Source organism: Trichechus manatus, unplaced genomic scaffold (genome assembly GCF_000243295.1).
Source record: "Trichechus manatus latirostris isolate Lorelei unplaced genomic scaffold, TriManLat1.0 scaffold00045, whole genome shotgun sequence".
NCBI classification, from domain to species: Eukaryota; Metazoa; Chordata; class Mammalia; order Sirenia; family Trichechidae; genus Trichechus; species Trichechus manatus.
Window position 1 is genome coordinate 6,025,730 of NW_004443981.1, and position 18,625 is coordinate 6,044,354.

Genomic DNA, 18,625 nt, shown 5'->3' on the forward strand with positions numbered 1-18,625 from the left:
CTTATAAGATTTCCTATACGATGACTTCTATTTTCTTAAAGTATAAGGAAAGGGGTGGGTGTGGGTGAGTTTTGAGGAGCGTGGAGAAGGGATGAAACAGTGATTGAAGAGAGTGGAAGAAGGAGCTTAACAGAGAAACGTAGCCTTAGGGTCAATTGAGGGTGGAGATCATTTGTTTATATCCGTCCTGCCCAATTGTCTGAGTTTCTGAAGCAATATTCATCTCTCTGGGTGGAGTAAAGAACAAGAACTCTGTGCTGCGATGAGGCTGCTGGGTGGTTACATGAGTTTATTAACCAAACGGCCATTTCCTGTGTACAAGGTTGAATTGTAAATGAGTTATATTCACACCTTCAGCACAATTACAGTTTACTGTATGTCAAGGAACTTTCTGGCTGTTCTCAAGTAGTTAAAACCATGAAAGTTAAATCCATGACTGCTAAGGTTTTGCTGCATTCACCAATGCACAGATTAGCATGAACGTTTCTTCCAACCTGTTCTATTAATTGTGTTTTCTGATTACTTATCACTGTCTTTCTTCCTGTCTCTCCTCCTTCTTTATTTCTTCCTTTCTCCCCTATCTTCACTCATCGATTGTTTATGTGTGTATATAAACACACATATGCATATATATGTGTATATATATATGTGTCCATATATATGTGTATATATATATATGTGTGTGTCCATATATATGTGTATATATATATATGTGTACATATATATGTGTATTTATAGGTATATATATATATCCCAAGTGATAAGTCCTATGATTAAAGTATTAATTCATTTGGTCATTTATCCTACACATATATTGAGTACCAGGTAGTGTGTTAGGCTTGGGAAAAGAGACGAGTAAGATACAGTTTCTGCCTTCAAGAAATTTATAACCTGGTATAGAAAAATAAAGAGGTAAGTAAATAAACAAAGACAATGCAACGTGAAGTTTGTAAAATATTAAAATATCTCAAAGAAAGGAGTGACTGTGGTCTCTGCTTTCCCATGCATGCTTGGATACCCATTGAAAAAAGCTGATGCTGCATTTTAATGGAAGGAACTATAAAAATATCACTCATTCATTCCACAAACGTTTTTGAATTCCTGCTGTCTTTGTGTAGTGACAATTTTGTAGCTCCTGAATTACGAGCAAGGCATCTAGTTGGGAGACCTAGGACTTTGCTCTTCATTTGAGCTTATTGTACAGATCCTACACTGTCATCAACTTCTTTTTTATATGGTGGAATGATTAATGGTATTCCCGAAATACTCTACAGAAACCTGCTGAATATTAAAGCTTGAGAAAAGTCACAGGAACAAAGCATTTTTGTGATGGTGGATGGGCAGAAAGCATATGCTGGCCTACCAAATATCTCAAATACGTAAAACTTGAAACTATGTGTTAATATGGGGTTCTCTGTAATATTTTTTTGTTTTTGTTTTTTTTAAAGAAGAAGAACAGCAGGCTAAAAACACTGGGAAGAAAATGGATTTTAGTAGATGATATAATTGAAACAGTTTAAAGCATCACCTATTTGTATATTGTCTCAGGAAAAAATTTATTTACAACCAAACACTTACGGGGTTAATTGAGACAATGGATATAAACTTGTTGTTTTCTTCCCAGCTGATGTACTACACAAACTCAAGGTATTATTATCTGCAGTCTGGACCTTTTTTTTTTGGAAAATGCCAAACATATTAAGGATATAGTGCAGGTAGTAAAAGGGAGAAAAGGAAAATCTGATAAATGTAGGATTTAGGATCAATGATTAATAACAGCTGAAAATTACCAATGGCTTTGATGTCATGGAATACAAATCCACTATATACATACTGACTTCATTTCAGAATCATATTCTGAGAGTATGTCATAGTGGAAAGAGCACTGGATTGGGAGTCAGGAGATCTAAGCTCTCGTCCTAGTTCTGCTATTGATTACCTATGTGCCTCATTTTCCCCATCTTTAAATGAAGTGTTTATAGAAAAAGGTCTCTAAGATCTTCTAGTTCTGATATTTCAACATTGTGTGATCCTACTTCCCACCTCTGTCAAAAGCATTTTGACTTTATTTAAGTTGCGTAAGCCAGAATTTTAGTTAGAATTCATCCAGGGGCTTATTTCCATTGGATGTTGGGAACAGCAAGGCGTTGCTTCTCCAGGACTTGATATATCTTCTGTTAACTGCTGACAGTGAGCCAAACCACCCAAGAGGCTCTCTTGGTAGCCTTAAAGATTGAAAGGACAAATGGACAGTATTGAGAACTCTGTGGAAGAGAAGACCAGAGAGAAGTTGATCATCATGGCTCCTTGGGATTTGCAAAGAGGAATGACTAGAACTGGCCCATTCACTACAGCCAGGTCCAAAGTCAGGTCAGGAATGTGGACAATGCTGGTGATCACAGGTAGGTGTAGGAGGGTAAATGAATCTATTTAGTCCCTCCTGAATCTTGAGAAGACCTGGGCAGCCAAGCTCAGAGAGCTATTAAGAAGTTTCCTAATTTACGAAATCCTTTGGAAGAAAAATGTGACACTCATTTTTTAAAATATTTTTATTACCACACGGTCATTGTATTCTTATTTAAATACTTACCAGGTTAATCTACTCTTAACATATTCTTACAGTTCAAGCATTAACTAAACATACTTCCATGATCACTTACTGAGTTAAAAATCTGGTCACAACTGATGACTTTGTGTGATGAACTCCCTGTTTTCTAGTACTTTTAATGTCACTGAAAGACCTTTGAGTTTCCTCCCTCAGTTTTAGTTAACCAATATTAAATATAATTCTCTGGTGGCAGAGATTTATATCTATTGTTATTTTGCTAATAATAAGCTAACTTGGGGATGATTATAAAACCATTTGGAGTGCTGCTTTCCTTAGTGGTTAAAAAAAAGTAATGAATAATTTGTGAATAGGATGTTAAACCAGATAACTAAAAATAATTTTGTGGGTTGAATACAGTGATAAAAAATTAAAAGTATTTTGTAATTCTTTCTATTATGGAATTCTAGTAAAAATTTAAAATAAAAGTAATTATTAAAGTTCAATATCTGATCATTAAAAAAATAACTGTATGCCTAATACATATTACAAGATGATCCTTCTTTTCTTGTTTTGCTTTTATCTAGTTGCTTCCAAGATCCGGTACTTGCAGGAATATCATAACCGGGTCCTTCACAACATTTATCCTGTACCTTCAGGAACAGATATTGCAAACACCCTGAAATACTTTTCTCAGACCTTGTTAAGGTAAGCTTTAAAATATCCTCTGCTTTGAAAGACGTATTAGGTAGTACTGCTGAATTTATTGGGAACTAAATTTTTATTGAATGGAACGTTTTGAAGGGCCTGAAGCTTTCTAGTGCTCTGCCAGAAGAGTGTGGACTCAAGTCCTCTGGGTGTATATAGCAGATCAGATCAAAGGCCTCATGGAAATAAATGGGTTGCCTGGCTGTTGCCTGCTTTCCTTAATTGAACGTCTTTTCAATAGATTTATAAAATGATGAAAGTTATATGGCACTAATATAGAGTGAGGTTAAAACAAGAATGTACACTGTTTAAAATTAAGAATAGGAAACAGTTTTGGTCTTCAAGAAAATCACAATTATGTAGATTTTAGTTTCATCACTAGTATTTCCTGAAGTATAATCTATGGTAATAGCAATTAGTTTTAATCGGTATAACACTTCATGTGTTATGTGCTTTACAATTGGCACTGGAGAATGAGGAACCTAAAAACATGGAACTCTTTATATTTACCATAGAGAGGAGGGACCTATCTGCTTCACACTTCTCATTAGGAAAAGCAGCAGACAAAGATGAGTCTTTCAAGTGAAGCCTCAGTTGTTGTGAGAAATAATATCGAAGTAAGAACATCTCACTTTCCATTAAATTCCAAGGCTTGGTCTCTTCCATTACCATGATCTTCTCATCTCAAATCTGATTTTGGAAACATAGAATTGACTGCTTCTTTTAGCCACATAACAGCAAAAATTCATAAAATAGGTATTATTAGGAAAAGAACACAAATTCAGGAGTGACTCTAGTGGCATTGGATTTTTCCAGTGGTTAGGGCTTTGCCAAAGGCTGACTGAATGCTTTCTGGAAAGAAGCTACTAATCTTCTGCAGATCTGCTATTTCTATTTTCTTGTTATTTGGAATATCTTTCTTTCATTAGACTCGTTAGTGTCTATATTCTGTATTAAAGGGATTCTGTTTACCAGATTCATAGATTTTATACTTGCGAAGTAAATTTAGGATCCTCTAAAAGGACATTTCCTTCCCTTTAAATTGCAGTGGAATCATTAGCTCAGTTTTCATAGTAGTAATCAGATAAGTTTATAAACCAAGGCATCTGATTGTGTTCTCAAGAGAATTGTCTTGAATTTGAGGTCAGGATTCTCAAAGGCAAGCACTTTCCTTTATCACAAATTCTGAAAGTTCTCAAAGTGAGAGACACTTTTCAGCAGGAAACAAATTGTGAATTCCATTTGCAAAGAAACTGTGACATCCTGGTTGGCACTTTGGAGCTTGTTGCTCAGGCCTTAGTCATTGTGCTAAAAAGTTAAGAAATTCCGGATAGTAAAGCCATGTTTGGAAGACACGAAGATTTCATTTTCTTGAGCAATGGATCATTGGAATATGGTCATGGGTGATAGCATTTTAGTGGTGAAACTGGTGTTAAAGTAGTTTGTTAAAGTGGTCTATTGGGGAAGATTCTATGCAGGTTAGCTGAGTCCATTTTCAAAGGGAGACAACATCAACAACTACTAATGGTAATACTAACAACAGCTATAATTATTATAACAGTATTATATTATAATAGTAAATACATGTGTCAAGCAGTGTTATAAGCATTTTATATATGTCATATCATTTAACCCTCATAACAATTCTATGATATAAGTGTACTATTATACCCATTTTACAGACAGTGAAACTAAGGCACAGAGTGGTTAAGTAAATTGCCCAAAATTACATATGTAATAAGTGGTGGAACTAGGATTTAATCCACAGCAAATGTTCTCAACAGTTATACTATACTGCTTTTCCTTAGTACTACTATTTATCATATTACAGGCACATTTCTTATCAAAAACTTGGTTTGACTATTGGGAATGATGGCATTTATTATGAATCCACAGAGTAGTTTCAGCTCTCTTTGAGATTAAGGGAAGAAAGGGAATGCTTAGGACAAAAATGTGCCATCTTTTGGAAAGTTAAATTGAGCTGTATCTGAGATGATGTGGACAGTGTTTCACTTCTCAGATATTTTAGCTCTATCTTCCACTCAGCAATTAGTTATAGATGGGCCAGAGCAGAGTTGACAGATTATAGTGAACTGGGACACACACACACACGTAGATGTTAGCCAAGGTGTTTAATCCACAGGAGTGGAGAGATTGTTGTTGTTGTGTGCTGTTGAGTTGATGCTGACTGACAGTGACCCTATAGGGCAGAGCAGAACTGCCTCATAGGGTTTCCTAGGCTGTAATCTTTACAGAAGCAGCTCACCAGGTCTTTTCTCCCTTGGAGCAGCTAGTGGGTTTGAACCTCTGACCGTTTGGTTAGCAGCTGAGCTCTTAACCGTTGCTCCACCAGGGCTCCTTAGTGGAGAGATTATATGTATCATAAATGACTGTTCAGCAGTCAAAGAGTCCACACATGTGCACTTAACTTACAATAGACTTGTATTAGAGTTCTTAGAGGTTCCTGAAACCGTAGGTTCGTGGAAGGCAAGTCCTATGTGGTAGCGTTGGCAGCCCTTGAGCCTAGAGTAGTGTTTGGCATATAGAAGAGAAGGGGATCAGAAAGTGTTTGTTGAACTGAATTGACTTTAGTTCAATCCTCCGTTAGATGCGGGAACCTTTCTGGAGTATTTACTTAATCTATCAGTGACCTGGGGTCCTGGGTGAAATTTCATCTCAGTGCTGAGTAGTATTCATTTTAATTTAGCAGGGACCTATGTTTAGCAATGAACACAGTTTACATACAGCTTCAGTTTTTTGTTTGCTTTTGGCATTATAAGCAACTACAAGGATTATCTAGTTTAATCCTCTCTCACTTCTGTAGCGAAGTTTGTTCATTTTATGTGAGAAACATTCTGTGGCCATATTTCAAAGGTCTTCTTTAAGGATCTCGCCTTTTCCCTGGCAGAACATTTAAAGGTTCCCAGTCTTCCTTCTATGTCAAATATTCTTTTGGAATTCCCTTCTTCAGATCTCTCTGCTGGAGCCGTTCAGGTTGCTAACCATAAAACATTTTAAAAACACCATTAAGTTTGGGGAAAGCTGCTTGCTGCTAACTCTTTAGAAAAAATTTAATATGTTTTTAAAAGGGATTCTAGTCTCAGCTCAATAATCTTAATTGAATTGTAACTTTTAATTGCTTAGGAAGAGTATACATACCTTCAAATTATTGATTTGAAGTTCATGGAGTAGCTTTAGAGCACAGTGTAATCAAGTAAATTTTGTTCAGTGCATAGATTCCATTAAATGTTAAATTCATGCTCTTATAGAAAGTTTATGTCAACATTAATTTTCTGTGCTATAAATACCTCAGGGCAACTTCTCATCTTTCCCCACACTCCCAGAGGTCCTTTTCTCTCCATACTCTTGATGTTGGAAGTAAATGCTTCATAAAGAGGATCTCATGAGAGAAAAGGAAAGGTGACAAGTTGGCTGCTGGGTCTAACTCTTCTGAGCAGGGCATTCTTAATATTCTTTTTTGATTAGGTCTTTGGACCTCTGGGAAAGAATTTCAGATGGGGAAAATGGTTTTATCATATCCAAGTTAGACAGTTTGGTTGGGGAAATAAGTTTTTTTTTTTTTCTGAATAAACTTCACAAAACATCATAAAGTCATAATGCATTGTACATTTATTCATGAGCCCGTCTTAAGTTTTTCCACAAATGAAAACATTTCCTTACATTAAAACATGAATGGTAATTTAAAACTGGTTTCATGGAAACTCATTTTCAGCCATTTTTTCTCAGCCTCACCTAATTAAATCTAAAGGTAGTGAGAGAGCAATTTTACTGTTCAGTGCTGACATTCTTCCCTCCCTGCATGTATGAAGTTGTTGCTGCTCTCATTTGGGAACCTCACATATACAGGAAGGGAAAAATAACAAAGGCGAGTCTCCAAAGTGAATTTGACTAGTACTTTCAAAATTATATAAAATGTTGGAAAAATACTAATGTATATTTTAGAAAAATAATATGCTTTATTTCCCCCACCAAGGAAAAATTTGGTAAGAGCGCTGTACTTAATTTAAAGGATAGCATTCATTTCTGATAGTCAGCTAATTTTATTCTTTAAGGCAAAATGTTGTTCATCTTAAACCACTTCTACAAGACCCACATCTTATAATTTTGAAAAGGTGCTGGTAGTAGGATATTTAGGGATGACAGTTATCTGACTTTTCTCCATTGTGATTCTAAAAGAAATTTCAGTGGCATAGAATCCTACAAGATTAAAGTAGTTGTAGGTGACTGATCTTATTAAGAATATAACATTTAAAGATGGTACTTTAGGAGTAAAGGAGTTTTATGAGAAAAGCATAAAGCCTGATGGAAACTGATGGTATTTATAATCGATATAGGCAGGCAGGGGTAACTAGAGTGCTGATATTATTCCATTGTAAAGTATAACCTTACAAAGTCAAAGACATCACACACAAAAAAAGGTAAATCACTTTAAAAGTTAAAAAAAAAGAAAAAAAATTACTCTAAATCTTACCTTATTTATTGCCAGGAAGTATTACATAACTATTCTGAAATTATTTTTATTATTATCAATTGTTTTTCCCTGGACATTGGGTAATAGAAGACAAAGGAGATCGAGGTAAATTAGGCACATGGATAATAAAAAGCATGTAGTCATTTTTCTTACCTTGTAACATATTTTGCAGTAAGAGTAAATAAAAATAAGTGTAAACTCAGCATAGCAAGCATGCCGACACTAACCAATTCTTCACCCCCCTGTAAAACTGTAAATGTAATATCGCTAACTAAGAACTTAGTAATATTTGATGCACATAGAATAAGTGTAAAACAAGGTTATTTTTATGTAAAGAAACATTTATAAATTGTTATCTGTTTTGAAGCACTTTGTAAGTGCAGCAGATGTTATAATTTTGATGTATAGCTATTGTCTTTAATGATAAACAGTGTAAGCTAATTTAAAAAAAAACTAAACATTTGGCTAAGCAATAATTTCTTCTATTTTTAACTAAACTTCTCTGCTTTATCACTTTTATGGAAAGGTTTTTATTTAAAAATTAAGACTAAATGAAAACCAGTTTATTTTTAGAATTTATTTTTATTCCCATTAAACTTTTTTTATAACTTTCTAAATTATCTTTCCTTTAGTTTTTAGTGAGTTTTGTTGAATAATAACGTAAGTAGCAGCAGTAATATATGAGATCATACTGTATGATGTGCAGCTATATGACAGATACTGCTTGCTTAGTTCTTAGAATTTTGAAGGTGACATTTAATAAACCACTGTTTGTATTCATAAATTAAAATGTTTCCTCCCCAACATGCAAAATTAAAAAACACACATAAATAACCATTACCATTAGTTCACAAACATATGCTACAGACCATCTACTATATATTATTTTATAGCTTTTCCAATGTAGTTTAGCTAACATTTTAGAAATATGTATTATTTCTAAATTCATATGCCTGTTTAAACTTCATTATCTCAAATGATACTGACAGAATGTCATGAAACAGTATCATAATATACATATAGACATTATTTTGATGCAATAAACATGTGATTTTTAAGACTTTCTTAATAAACACACATGTTTATTCTTTGCTAAGACATGTTTCTGCAAGTGCCATACCTATATTTTGCAAGTTTTTATTTACCTGATTAAGACAGCCCTGCTAAAAACTTATTTTCTTTTGAAAGTTCTCTTTAATGAGGAATAAAAACTCTTTCTAATTAGACAAAGCCATTGTTTTTCCTTCCAGGAAATCTCTCCTTCACCAAATTGATAAACTGTAAAACATGGGCTTGGCACTGAAACATGCATTTTTATATTTTTGCTCCTTATTAACCAGATAACACATGAGATGCAATGAAACTTCCACAAAATAAACCTTATACTATTGGTATCTCTGAGCACGAAGCACAGACCAGTACTAGATCGGTAGACACTGCTGGTGTGGTGATTGCATCTTATGTGGGGTGTATCTGGTGTTTTATTATTTGTTTTAGAGTGTCATTTCAATGTAATGTGCTGTTCTTTGTGTCTTTGTTGTCTCTTTTTTTTCTTTGTCCCCCCAACAGCATTTTGTCCCGCACAGGGAAGAAGGAAAACCAAGATGCCTCCAATTTGACAGTGCCCATGACCATGTGTCTTTTTCCTGTGCCATTCCCACTCACCCCATCTCTAAGACCGCAGGTCAGTTCCATCAACCCTACTGTTACTCGCTCCCTCCTTTACAGCGTCCTGCGAGATGCTCCCTCTGAACGCGGCCCGCAAAGTCGTGATGCTCAGTTGTCAGACTACCCTTCTTTGGACTATCAAGGCCTCTACGTGACTTTGGTGACTCTCCTGGATCTAGTTCCTTTACTACAGCATGGCCAACACGGTGAGTATCTCATTGAAACCTGTGAAAAGATACATGTATATTTATGGAAGCTGAGCAAGGGGCTTGGAGACTATTGTTGTAGGAAGTCACTTGAAAGGTCTTTGTGTGGCTACAGCATTTCTTACACTGAAACTTAATTATGGTGTTTCCCAGCCTATCATTTCTCGTTGTTTTATTGCCAGAGGGATGTTATCCAAATGGGCTTGTGTTGCAGAGAACAAGCCAGAAAAAGGAGGAAGAATACAACAAGAAATTATCTCCCCTCCGCCCTCCACCCAGGATCTGCTTATCATGCGAACTCTTGTTTAAATTATTATTTGGGGACTAAGATTTTAAAGCTTATTCCCCCTCCCCCCAGAAAATGGAAGAGGCATAGCTTGAGGAACGGGCTCTGATTCACTGACTTAGTTCTGTGACTTTGGCAAATCACTGAATCTCGCTGGCTCTCATTTTTCCTGACTTTAGGAGGTTAAATGAGAAGAAATTTCTGAGAACTCCAAATTTAACTAATAATCAGTCGTTATTGCAAAGTGTCAGCCAGGTGGTCCAGTGCTGTGGTCTCTCTCCAGTGTTAGTGGTACCTTGGATCGGACCACTTAGAACATGGTTCTTTTCTGAATCCTTCCTCCTTTCTACTATGTGTCTTTAGTCAATTTCCATTCTTTCTTGCTTACCAAATTCTTCTCACCCATAAAGGACTATAATTAAGATCTACTGCTTAACTACCCAGTATTGTTTTTGAAAGACTCAAGTAGATAACCATACAGTAAGAAAACGGATTTTTTTTTTTTTTTTTTTGCAGAAAATGTGCTTTTTAAACTTTAGTTGCGTATCTTTAAAGTACTGATAATTTGGTCCCTGGAAGTATGATAACCAAAGTTTCACTGTGTAGAAAAATTGGAATTTTGGGGAATGGGTGGGTGGTGGGGTCATTTTGCCTTGTAATTACAGCTAACTCTCTGGGTGGGTGGTGGGGTCATTTTGCCTTGTAGTCACAGCTAACTCTGTGGGTGGGTGGTAGGGCCATTTTGCCTTGTTACAGCTAACTCTCCTCAGGGAATGCTTACTGGTTTATCTAGAACAATGTGTTCCTAATTAAAAAAAAATTTTTAAAGAAATCTAGTTTTATAAAAATGATGAAATAATGATTATTAGGTTGGTTTTTTTAATTATATTTCTAGTTCTGTGTTATAATGAATAAAAAAATGTAGAAATTTGTAAAGTTGCTTACTGTATAATTTTGTAGCATCTTAAGCCTAGCCACTTTTATTGTGCTCCTATCCCAGCTCAGAACTTAAATGAGATAAATCTTTGAACAGAAGGCTGCCAGAGCTTACTATGATTGTGAGCTTGTCAGTGACTGAACACCCACTTTTTCTTTGTAACTCCCAGTCTTGAATGCACCATGGACCGGCCTGATCCTAGGGTGGCCCACTGTGTTAGGGGAGCTGTCCTACCTTCAAAGACCCTTGTTTAAGATAAAGGCATTCAATTTGGTCTATCACAACTCATTTAAGTCCAATTCATGTGTAAGTTATGACAACTCAGGAGGATGATTTATATTTTTCTTTTATACTTACAGCTATTTTGCAACTTTACTCTTCATTGTTATCTCTCTACTGTGTTCTACATAAGAGAGGTTAGAAGATAGGAAAAAACCCACTAGCCCCTCCCTTGGAATTATTTCTCTAAGTGTGATTCTGAAGAACATCAATATCGCCTAGGGAGCTTGCTAAGTTAAAACATGGAACTCTGGGTCCCATCCTAGGACTTTCGAATAAAGACCACTGAGGGGTGGGCCCTGAGGACCTGAATTTTTAACAAGCTCTCTTGCATGCTGAGTTTGAGAACCACTGCACTACTGCTAGCGGCTTCGTCCTCATACTGCGGTCAGTGTGGCATAGAGGGAAGAGAATCAGGCAGTGTGCCTGCTGCAGTTTAGCTACTAACTCTCAGGTAATCTCAGACAATCACTTCCCCTCTCCAAGCCTCGGTTTCCTTCTGTGAACACTCTCTAAGAGGGCTTTCAGGTCCCTTTCATTGCTAATGGACTGTAATTAGGTTAAAAGGATCAGCTAATGGAGGAGCCGATGAAGCGTCTTCCAGGCACACCCTCAGCCAATTCTTGGTAAAGCATCTATGAATTTTCAATTTTGTCACTTTGAGCCCCAGGTTGACTTACCCTCGCTGCCCAGTGAGCAATGTGGCCACGTCCTCTCCATTAGCAGTTGGTGTGCCTGTTGAGAGATGGCATGTTAACTTTAATAATAATCAGAAATAACATTGAGAATCAAAATAACACTAAGAGGACAAATCTGCAAAACAAACATGAGTCTGATCATTTTCTATTGTAATAGATACGAAGATGATCAAACTCTTCGTTGTCAAGTCTTGGCTTAGGACCTATGTACGTCTAGGTGCAGAAAAATCAAAATATATACTCAGTGTAAAGGGATTTGGTCTAACTGCATTCTAAAACTAAAGTAGTTATGGTTTTTTGAATGTTCTAGATTTTTACTCGTGTGCAGGTAATAATAATAGTAATAATAACACTAATAATAATGGCTAATATTTGTGGAGCACACATTTTGTACTATGCTAAGCACTTTACATTTATCTCATTTAAACCTCATAACAATCCTAATAAAATGATGTGGGTACTGTTATTCTCCCCACTTAAAAAATGTTGACAGAAAGATTATTATAAGGCGGTGCAGGGCCATGTAGCATCAGTTTACAATTTCCTTTTTCTGGTGTATCCTGAATGTACTGCTGTGCCGGCGATCACTTCAGGGCCCCATCTCCAGTTACAGGAACATCGTAGTTTTGTTGATGGAGCAGAAATAGCCTGGTTTTATTTCCAGTCCTGCCTTGACTTTCTAAAAATCCAGTGGGCAAATACTTTAATATTTTTGTGCCTCAGTTTCTTGTGTAAAATGTAATGGAGGTAAGAATGCTAGGGGGATTTAAAGATTCATGATCACATGGAAAGTGCTTTTAATTTATGAAGTCAAGGAGCTATATGAATACCAAATATTACTGAAAATTGATAAGGTGTTAAAAGCTATGTAATAGGTATTTATATTAATGTATGCATCAGTCATTTACTGAGCAACTGCTGTATACATAGTACGCTATACTAAGCAGTATGTTTCAGAACTCTTAATAAGAAGGTAGGAATAGTTGCCTATAATAGTTTAAACCACTCATAAAAATTTAAAATATAAAATTAATGTGTGTTGCTTATGGTAAAATATTCAGTGACTGATTACTCAATTTTGTTTTTTAGATCTTGGACAGTCAATATTTTATACAACTACATGTTTGCTACCCTTTCTCAGTGATGATATTCTGAGTACTTTGCCCTACACGATGATATCAACGTTAGCTACCTTTCCTCCATTTCTGCACAAGGATATTATTGAATATCTTAGTACATCTTTTCTACCAATGGCTATATGTAAGTTCAATTTACCTAATACTAGGTTATTTTTATGTATTGTGGTAAAGGAAATTGCTCTTGCTGTTATAGGCTCTAGATTTCCAAGATTATAATGGAATCATTTATTATACACGTGCTATGATTTAAATTCAGTCATTGCAGTATGAATATTACAGTGAAAATCAAAGAAATGAAAGGCAATATTGCCTTACAAATTGTTTTATTCACATAGTTTGATCTTATAGAATAGGAAGAAAGAACACATTCAGGCACAGTCTATATACTTCGTATGTATAAATTATGATATCTTTTGCCACTTAAAAAAAAAAGGTGGAGAGAGTGTTGGCCTCAGATATAGAAATTCTTCATTTTTGCATGTAAAGGTAGTAAGGTGTGATGGAAAGAGCAATAGATGGAGTCAGGATGCTTAGATTCTGGTCCCTACTCTGTCCATAATTTTCAGTGTGATGTTGAGCAGCTCACATAGTTAAAATCTCATCTACAAAATGATGATAGCAGCAGCTTTCCCTCTGAGATGTGATGATAAGTGAGTAAAAGCTTATAAAAACACTTGGAAAAAAGTTAAAGCTTACGATTCATGTGCAAGGTGCTGTTATAAACATGGAACTGATTTGAATCCTATTTCCCTTTTATAGACTTTATTCTGCAGGCGTTCCCAGGCATAACAGCAAAGAGAAAAAATGTTGATCAAAATCTTTCTAAATTATTTTTTGAATAAATGGATTATGAATTAATCATGTTTCAGTGGATAGCCAGGAAAGATGATAGGTTGAGGCGCCTGCGAGATCTAGATTCATATTATAGCTCTGAGACTGACTGGCTCTGTAGCCTTAGGCAAGTTACTTAACCTTTCTATTTCTTACCTGTAAAATAAAAATATTAATAATAGCTTCCTCATGGGCTTGTTATGATAATTAAGATGATTAACCCAGAACATTGGTAAGGTATTAGCACAATGCCTGGTGTTCAATAAGTGTTAATTGACTTCTCTCTTTCCCTCAACTCTCATTCTGTAAAAATATCCTTATTGGCCACATTCATTCCTAGAGATCATTTTCACCATTTATCTACTTACGATCTTATTAAAGTTGTTTCTTTGTAATCAAAATTGATAAACACATATACCTTTTGAGCTACATTTACTTATTTTACAAACAAGTTTAATTTCAGCTATGGAATTGTAATTTTCATGTACTTAAGCGTAGAGTGACTTCTGCCTAAATTATAGAGATTGAAGAAAATTAGCAGACTGATTATGCCATTCAAATGATAGACTATTTGATAATTCTTTTTGTTCTGCGTAGCCTTACTGATAAGACAAGTACTTATTTATGGATACGTTCTTAGAATTGTAGTCATGTATTTTTATAAGTAACGATAACTGTTAAGTTAGGTACAGAATTTTTTTTTTAAGAATAGCAAGTGAGGTCCATCTTTCTAATAATTAATCTAATTCACTGTATCCCTATTTCTTAAGAATAAGTAATTTTGTGACAGGTACATATAAAAGGCCTCTGAAAGTTACACTTTAATAAAGTAATGAGATATCTGTAAATCTGTTTATTCACGCTTGATTATTAATTTCTACTTAATTAGAAACATAGATCCCCAAACACACTTCGTAGCGGAGCTTGGCAGCTGAGGAGAACAAAATGTTGAGTTTACAAAATTTGTGTGAATTTTAGTGTTTGTAATTTGGTGTTCATTTCAAGGTATGAACAGATCACTTCGTGTCTCTGGACTCTACTTTTTTTTTTTTTAACTATAAAGCAGGGGTTTGGAAAAATGTCCATTCTCTAAGGTAATTTTTGGCTTAATAATTCTAGATTAAATAACATCAATCTTCTTTTAGGTAAGAGACACATATCGTCCCGGGAGTTGATCTGGTTCATTTGTTTATTTTGTTGCTCTCGTTTTAGTCTCTTAGTTCTGACTTTTTGTATTTCTCATTATCATGTTGGTCGTTCAAAGGTAGGCAGTCTTTGTCATCTTTAAATCTTTGACAATCGTAGCTCCAACCTTTAAAACCAAATTTTATCAAATTACTCATTTTTTTTTTTTTTTGTACTTGTTACTTCACAAGGTAGCTATAAAGACACAGACCCAAAGATGGAGAGACTCTGTTTCCAGATTAATCATGTTATAATGGGTTGATGTGAGAGTGTATGTCTGTCTGTTGTATCCACGTTGTACTCATTTTTGGCAGTTGTTTCAATGCCTAGAAATTCTGGCCAAAACAAAGGAGGAGCATTTAATTTCTTCCAGAATATTTTTATTTCAAGATTAATTAAAGGTTAGGATAAAGGATGTTGATGTCTCGAGTACTTGATAAAGAAAGTCATTAAGACAGAAAGGCTTTTAATCTCTTTGGGGTGGTGTTCCCAAAGCCAAATGTAAAAAATGGATGGTTTTTCAGGTGTTAAATGATTATATCATTAAGGACCTGAAAACGAAGTTCTGAGCTGTGAAGTGGGTCTAATGAGGTATTGCAGCTCCTTCAGATTAAGAGGTCTGCATGTATATCAGCTATGTCCTTCATGTCATCTTTGTCAATAAACCAAGTCAGTATACTGTTAGTTGTAAATAACTCCTTTTGAGAGCCTGCAGAACAAAATTCAGCTTATTTATTGTAAAAATTTCCTTTGCCCTTTCTTTTTAACTCCTTTTGTAAATAAGATGTACTTTTTATTCCAAATGTGTGAAATATGCTTTGTTTATAAAAATTATATTAAGCAATTACTAATAATTGAAACTTCTCTTTTTCCAATAAAAGATCTGTGATTTGTGGACTGTATTGAAATATGGGTGTTTGGAAGATGATGTTTTGGCAGAGAAGAGAAAAAGCTGATCGCAAATGAGTGTTGATGTGGGCTGCATTACTTTAAGGATAATAATAAAGCTGAACATTATACCAGTTAGAGACCCTTCTAATATACTTTTGAAGAATTTGGACCTCTTGGTATCCTGGACCGTGTAGCCTTATCCAGTTTCTTTTCCAACTTTAATTTCCTCGAAAAGTTTCTTAACTTCAGGAAAAATAAAGGTTCATTCAGATTTTCACATTGACCTAAAAGCAATAGTATGACTTAATTGGCCATTGATCCTGGGTCATATTTCATTTTACTACCGATGAGGATGCATGTTATCTTTCTATGCTCTTCCAAAGATTAATAATACACAGAACAAAAGACAGTGAAAAACCAACACAATATATTTTTTTTTGTACTGCTTTTATATATATATATATTTTTTTATATTTTATTGTACTTCAGGTGAAGGCTTACAGAACAAATAGTTTCTCATGAAACAGTAGTACACATGTTGTTTTATGACATTGGTTAACAACCCCACAACATATTAACCCTCTAAATTCTCAACCTTTTTTTTTTTTTGGTGAAAATACACATAGCCAAAGATAGACCATTTCAAAATTTTCTACATACACAGTTCAGTGACATTGACTACGCTCTTCCAATTGTGCTGTTATTCTCACTTAAGATGAACGCTTACAGAACAAAATAGTTTCTCATTTAACAGTTACTACAAATGTTGCCCTATGACAGTGGTTAACAATCTCACAACACATCAACAATATCCTTACTCAACCTTGGGTTCCCTATCACCAGCTTCCTTGTCCCCTTCTGCCTTCTGGCCCTTGTCGCTGGACTCCTGTACCTCGTTAGTCTCATTTGGTTTTATGGGGCTGTCCACTCCCAGGCTCAACAGTGAACCTCGGAGGTAACTTCACCACTGAGCTAAAAGGGTGTCTGGGGGCCATACTCTCGAGGTTTCTCCAGTCTCCTTTAGGCCAGTAAATCTGGTCTTTTTTTTGTGGGTTAGAATTATGCTCTACATCCTTCTCCAGCTCTGTCCAGAACCCTCTGTTGTGATCCTGGTCAGAGCAGTCAGTGGTGGTAGCCGGGCACCATCTAGCTGTACTGGACTCAGTCCCAACACAATATATTGATGGTATTTAAATAATCTTTAATATATGCAAGCTGTTTTATTAGCTAATGATTGTTTTTATAAGGTAGGACTTACTGTACTTTACAGACTTTATTGTGGAATTGTGGGAAATGCTCTGCAATAGGAATCCAGGGAGCTGAATTCTAGTTCTTCAGCTGTCAGCAAATCTGTTAACCTCACTGAACCTTAGCTTCCTTAGCTGTAAAATGGTCGATAATCACAACCTGCCCTGTCTACATCCAGTGTTTTCTGTGAAGACCATGAATTACATGAGGAATGGTCTTTGAATATTGTATGATGTTGAATAAGTGTATTACAGACTAAGGGCCTTGTCAGATCAGGGACATGTCAAATCCCATTGCAGCTAATTCTAGTATTCTGCTCAAACTCACACATCGTCTTGAAATTTTATCATCTTAAATATTGCTTAAGAGGTATCCTCTGGAGTTTGGAATTTTTTCCCTGAGAGTTTATTGTGTAACAATAATTGCTGTAACTGTTGTTATAATTTGCTCTCATAAAACCCGATAGAACACTTCTGCAGTGTTAATGAACATTCTGCTTCTGTGACTTTTCATTAAACTACCAATCTGCAAATATTTCAGTGCTGCACAGACTTCAGGGTAATGTTGTCTTGATCTTCCCTTTATGTTCAACCGATATGCCCTTTTGAAGGCATGGGTATCTTATGCTTAAACCCTGTCTCATGGGATATAGTTACTTCTGCTTACACAAACCCAAGAGCTCAGCAGAGGAGAAGCACTTATTAACTCAAGCACTGCAGCACAGGAAACGGTTCTGTCATATGGAAGAAGTGGTGCCACAGTGTGTTTTTCTTCCCAGGTGACTCCTTTACCTTTGCTTCCTAAAAAAGTATAGGGCTAATGGTGTTTGTTTAAATATATCCCAACTCAGACCACTTCTTACCGTCATCTTTCATCTGAACCACTCCACTAGCTTCCAAACTGGTCTCCCTGCTTCCACTATTAGCCCTACTACAGTCTGTTCTCCACAGAAGAGCCAGTGCTATCCTCCAAACACGTAAATCAGATCATGCCACTTCTCTGATCAAAACCATCCAGGAGCTTCCCATCATTCTTAGAAATCAAATCCAACATCCTTACTTGACCCACAAGGCCTTCTATGATCTGGCCCCTGCCTACTTTTCTTCTTGCATTACTATCTCTCTTTGTTCATTCTGCATTATCCAGATTGGGTGTTGTGTAGTTTTTCTTTTTTTTCCCAAAATCTAAAAAAAAATTTTTTTATTATACGTTAGATGAAGGTTTGCAGAACAAATGGTTTCTCATTAAAACAGTTAGTACACATACTGTTTTATGACATTGGTTAACAATCCCATGGCAAGTCAACACTCTCCCTTCTCAACCTTGGTTTCCCTATTACCAGCTTTCCTGTCCCCTCCTGCCTTCTAGTCCTTGTCCCTGGGCTGTTGTGCCCCATTAGTCTCATTTTGTTTTATGGAGCTGTCTAATCTTTGGCTGAAGGGTGAACCTCGGGAGTGACTTCATTACTGAGCTAAAAGGGTGTCCGGGGGCCGTGGTCTCAGGGTTTCTCTA

At 35.8% G+C, this 18,625-nt stretch overlaps 1 protein-coding gene across 2 annotated transcripts in view; it reads left to right on the forward strand.

Annotated features, from left to right (window-relative positions):
• The first annotated feature begins 3,138 nt into the window (after positions 1-3,138).
• The window catches only part of UNC79 (unc-79 homolog, NALCN channel complex subunit), a 242,971-nt gene continuing 227,484 nt past the window's right edge, over positions 3,139-18,625 (forward strand). The window contains exons 1-3 of one of the 2 annotated variants that reach the window (XM_023731755.1): positions 3,139-3,253; positions 9,315-9,619; positions 12,909-13,079. In XM_023731755.1, coding sequence (XP_023587523.1) covers positions 9,373-9,619; positions 12,909-13,079 — 418 coding nt within the window. In that variant the 5' untranslated portion in view covers positions 3,139-3,253; positions 9,315-9,372. The remainder of the gene's footprint in view (positions 3,254-9,314; positions 9,620-12,908; positions 13,080-18,625) is intronic. The other variant, XM_004376690.2, reaches the window with a different exon arrangement.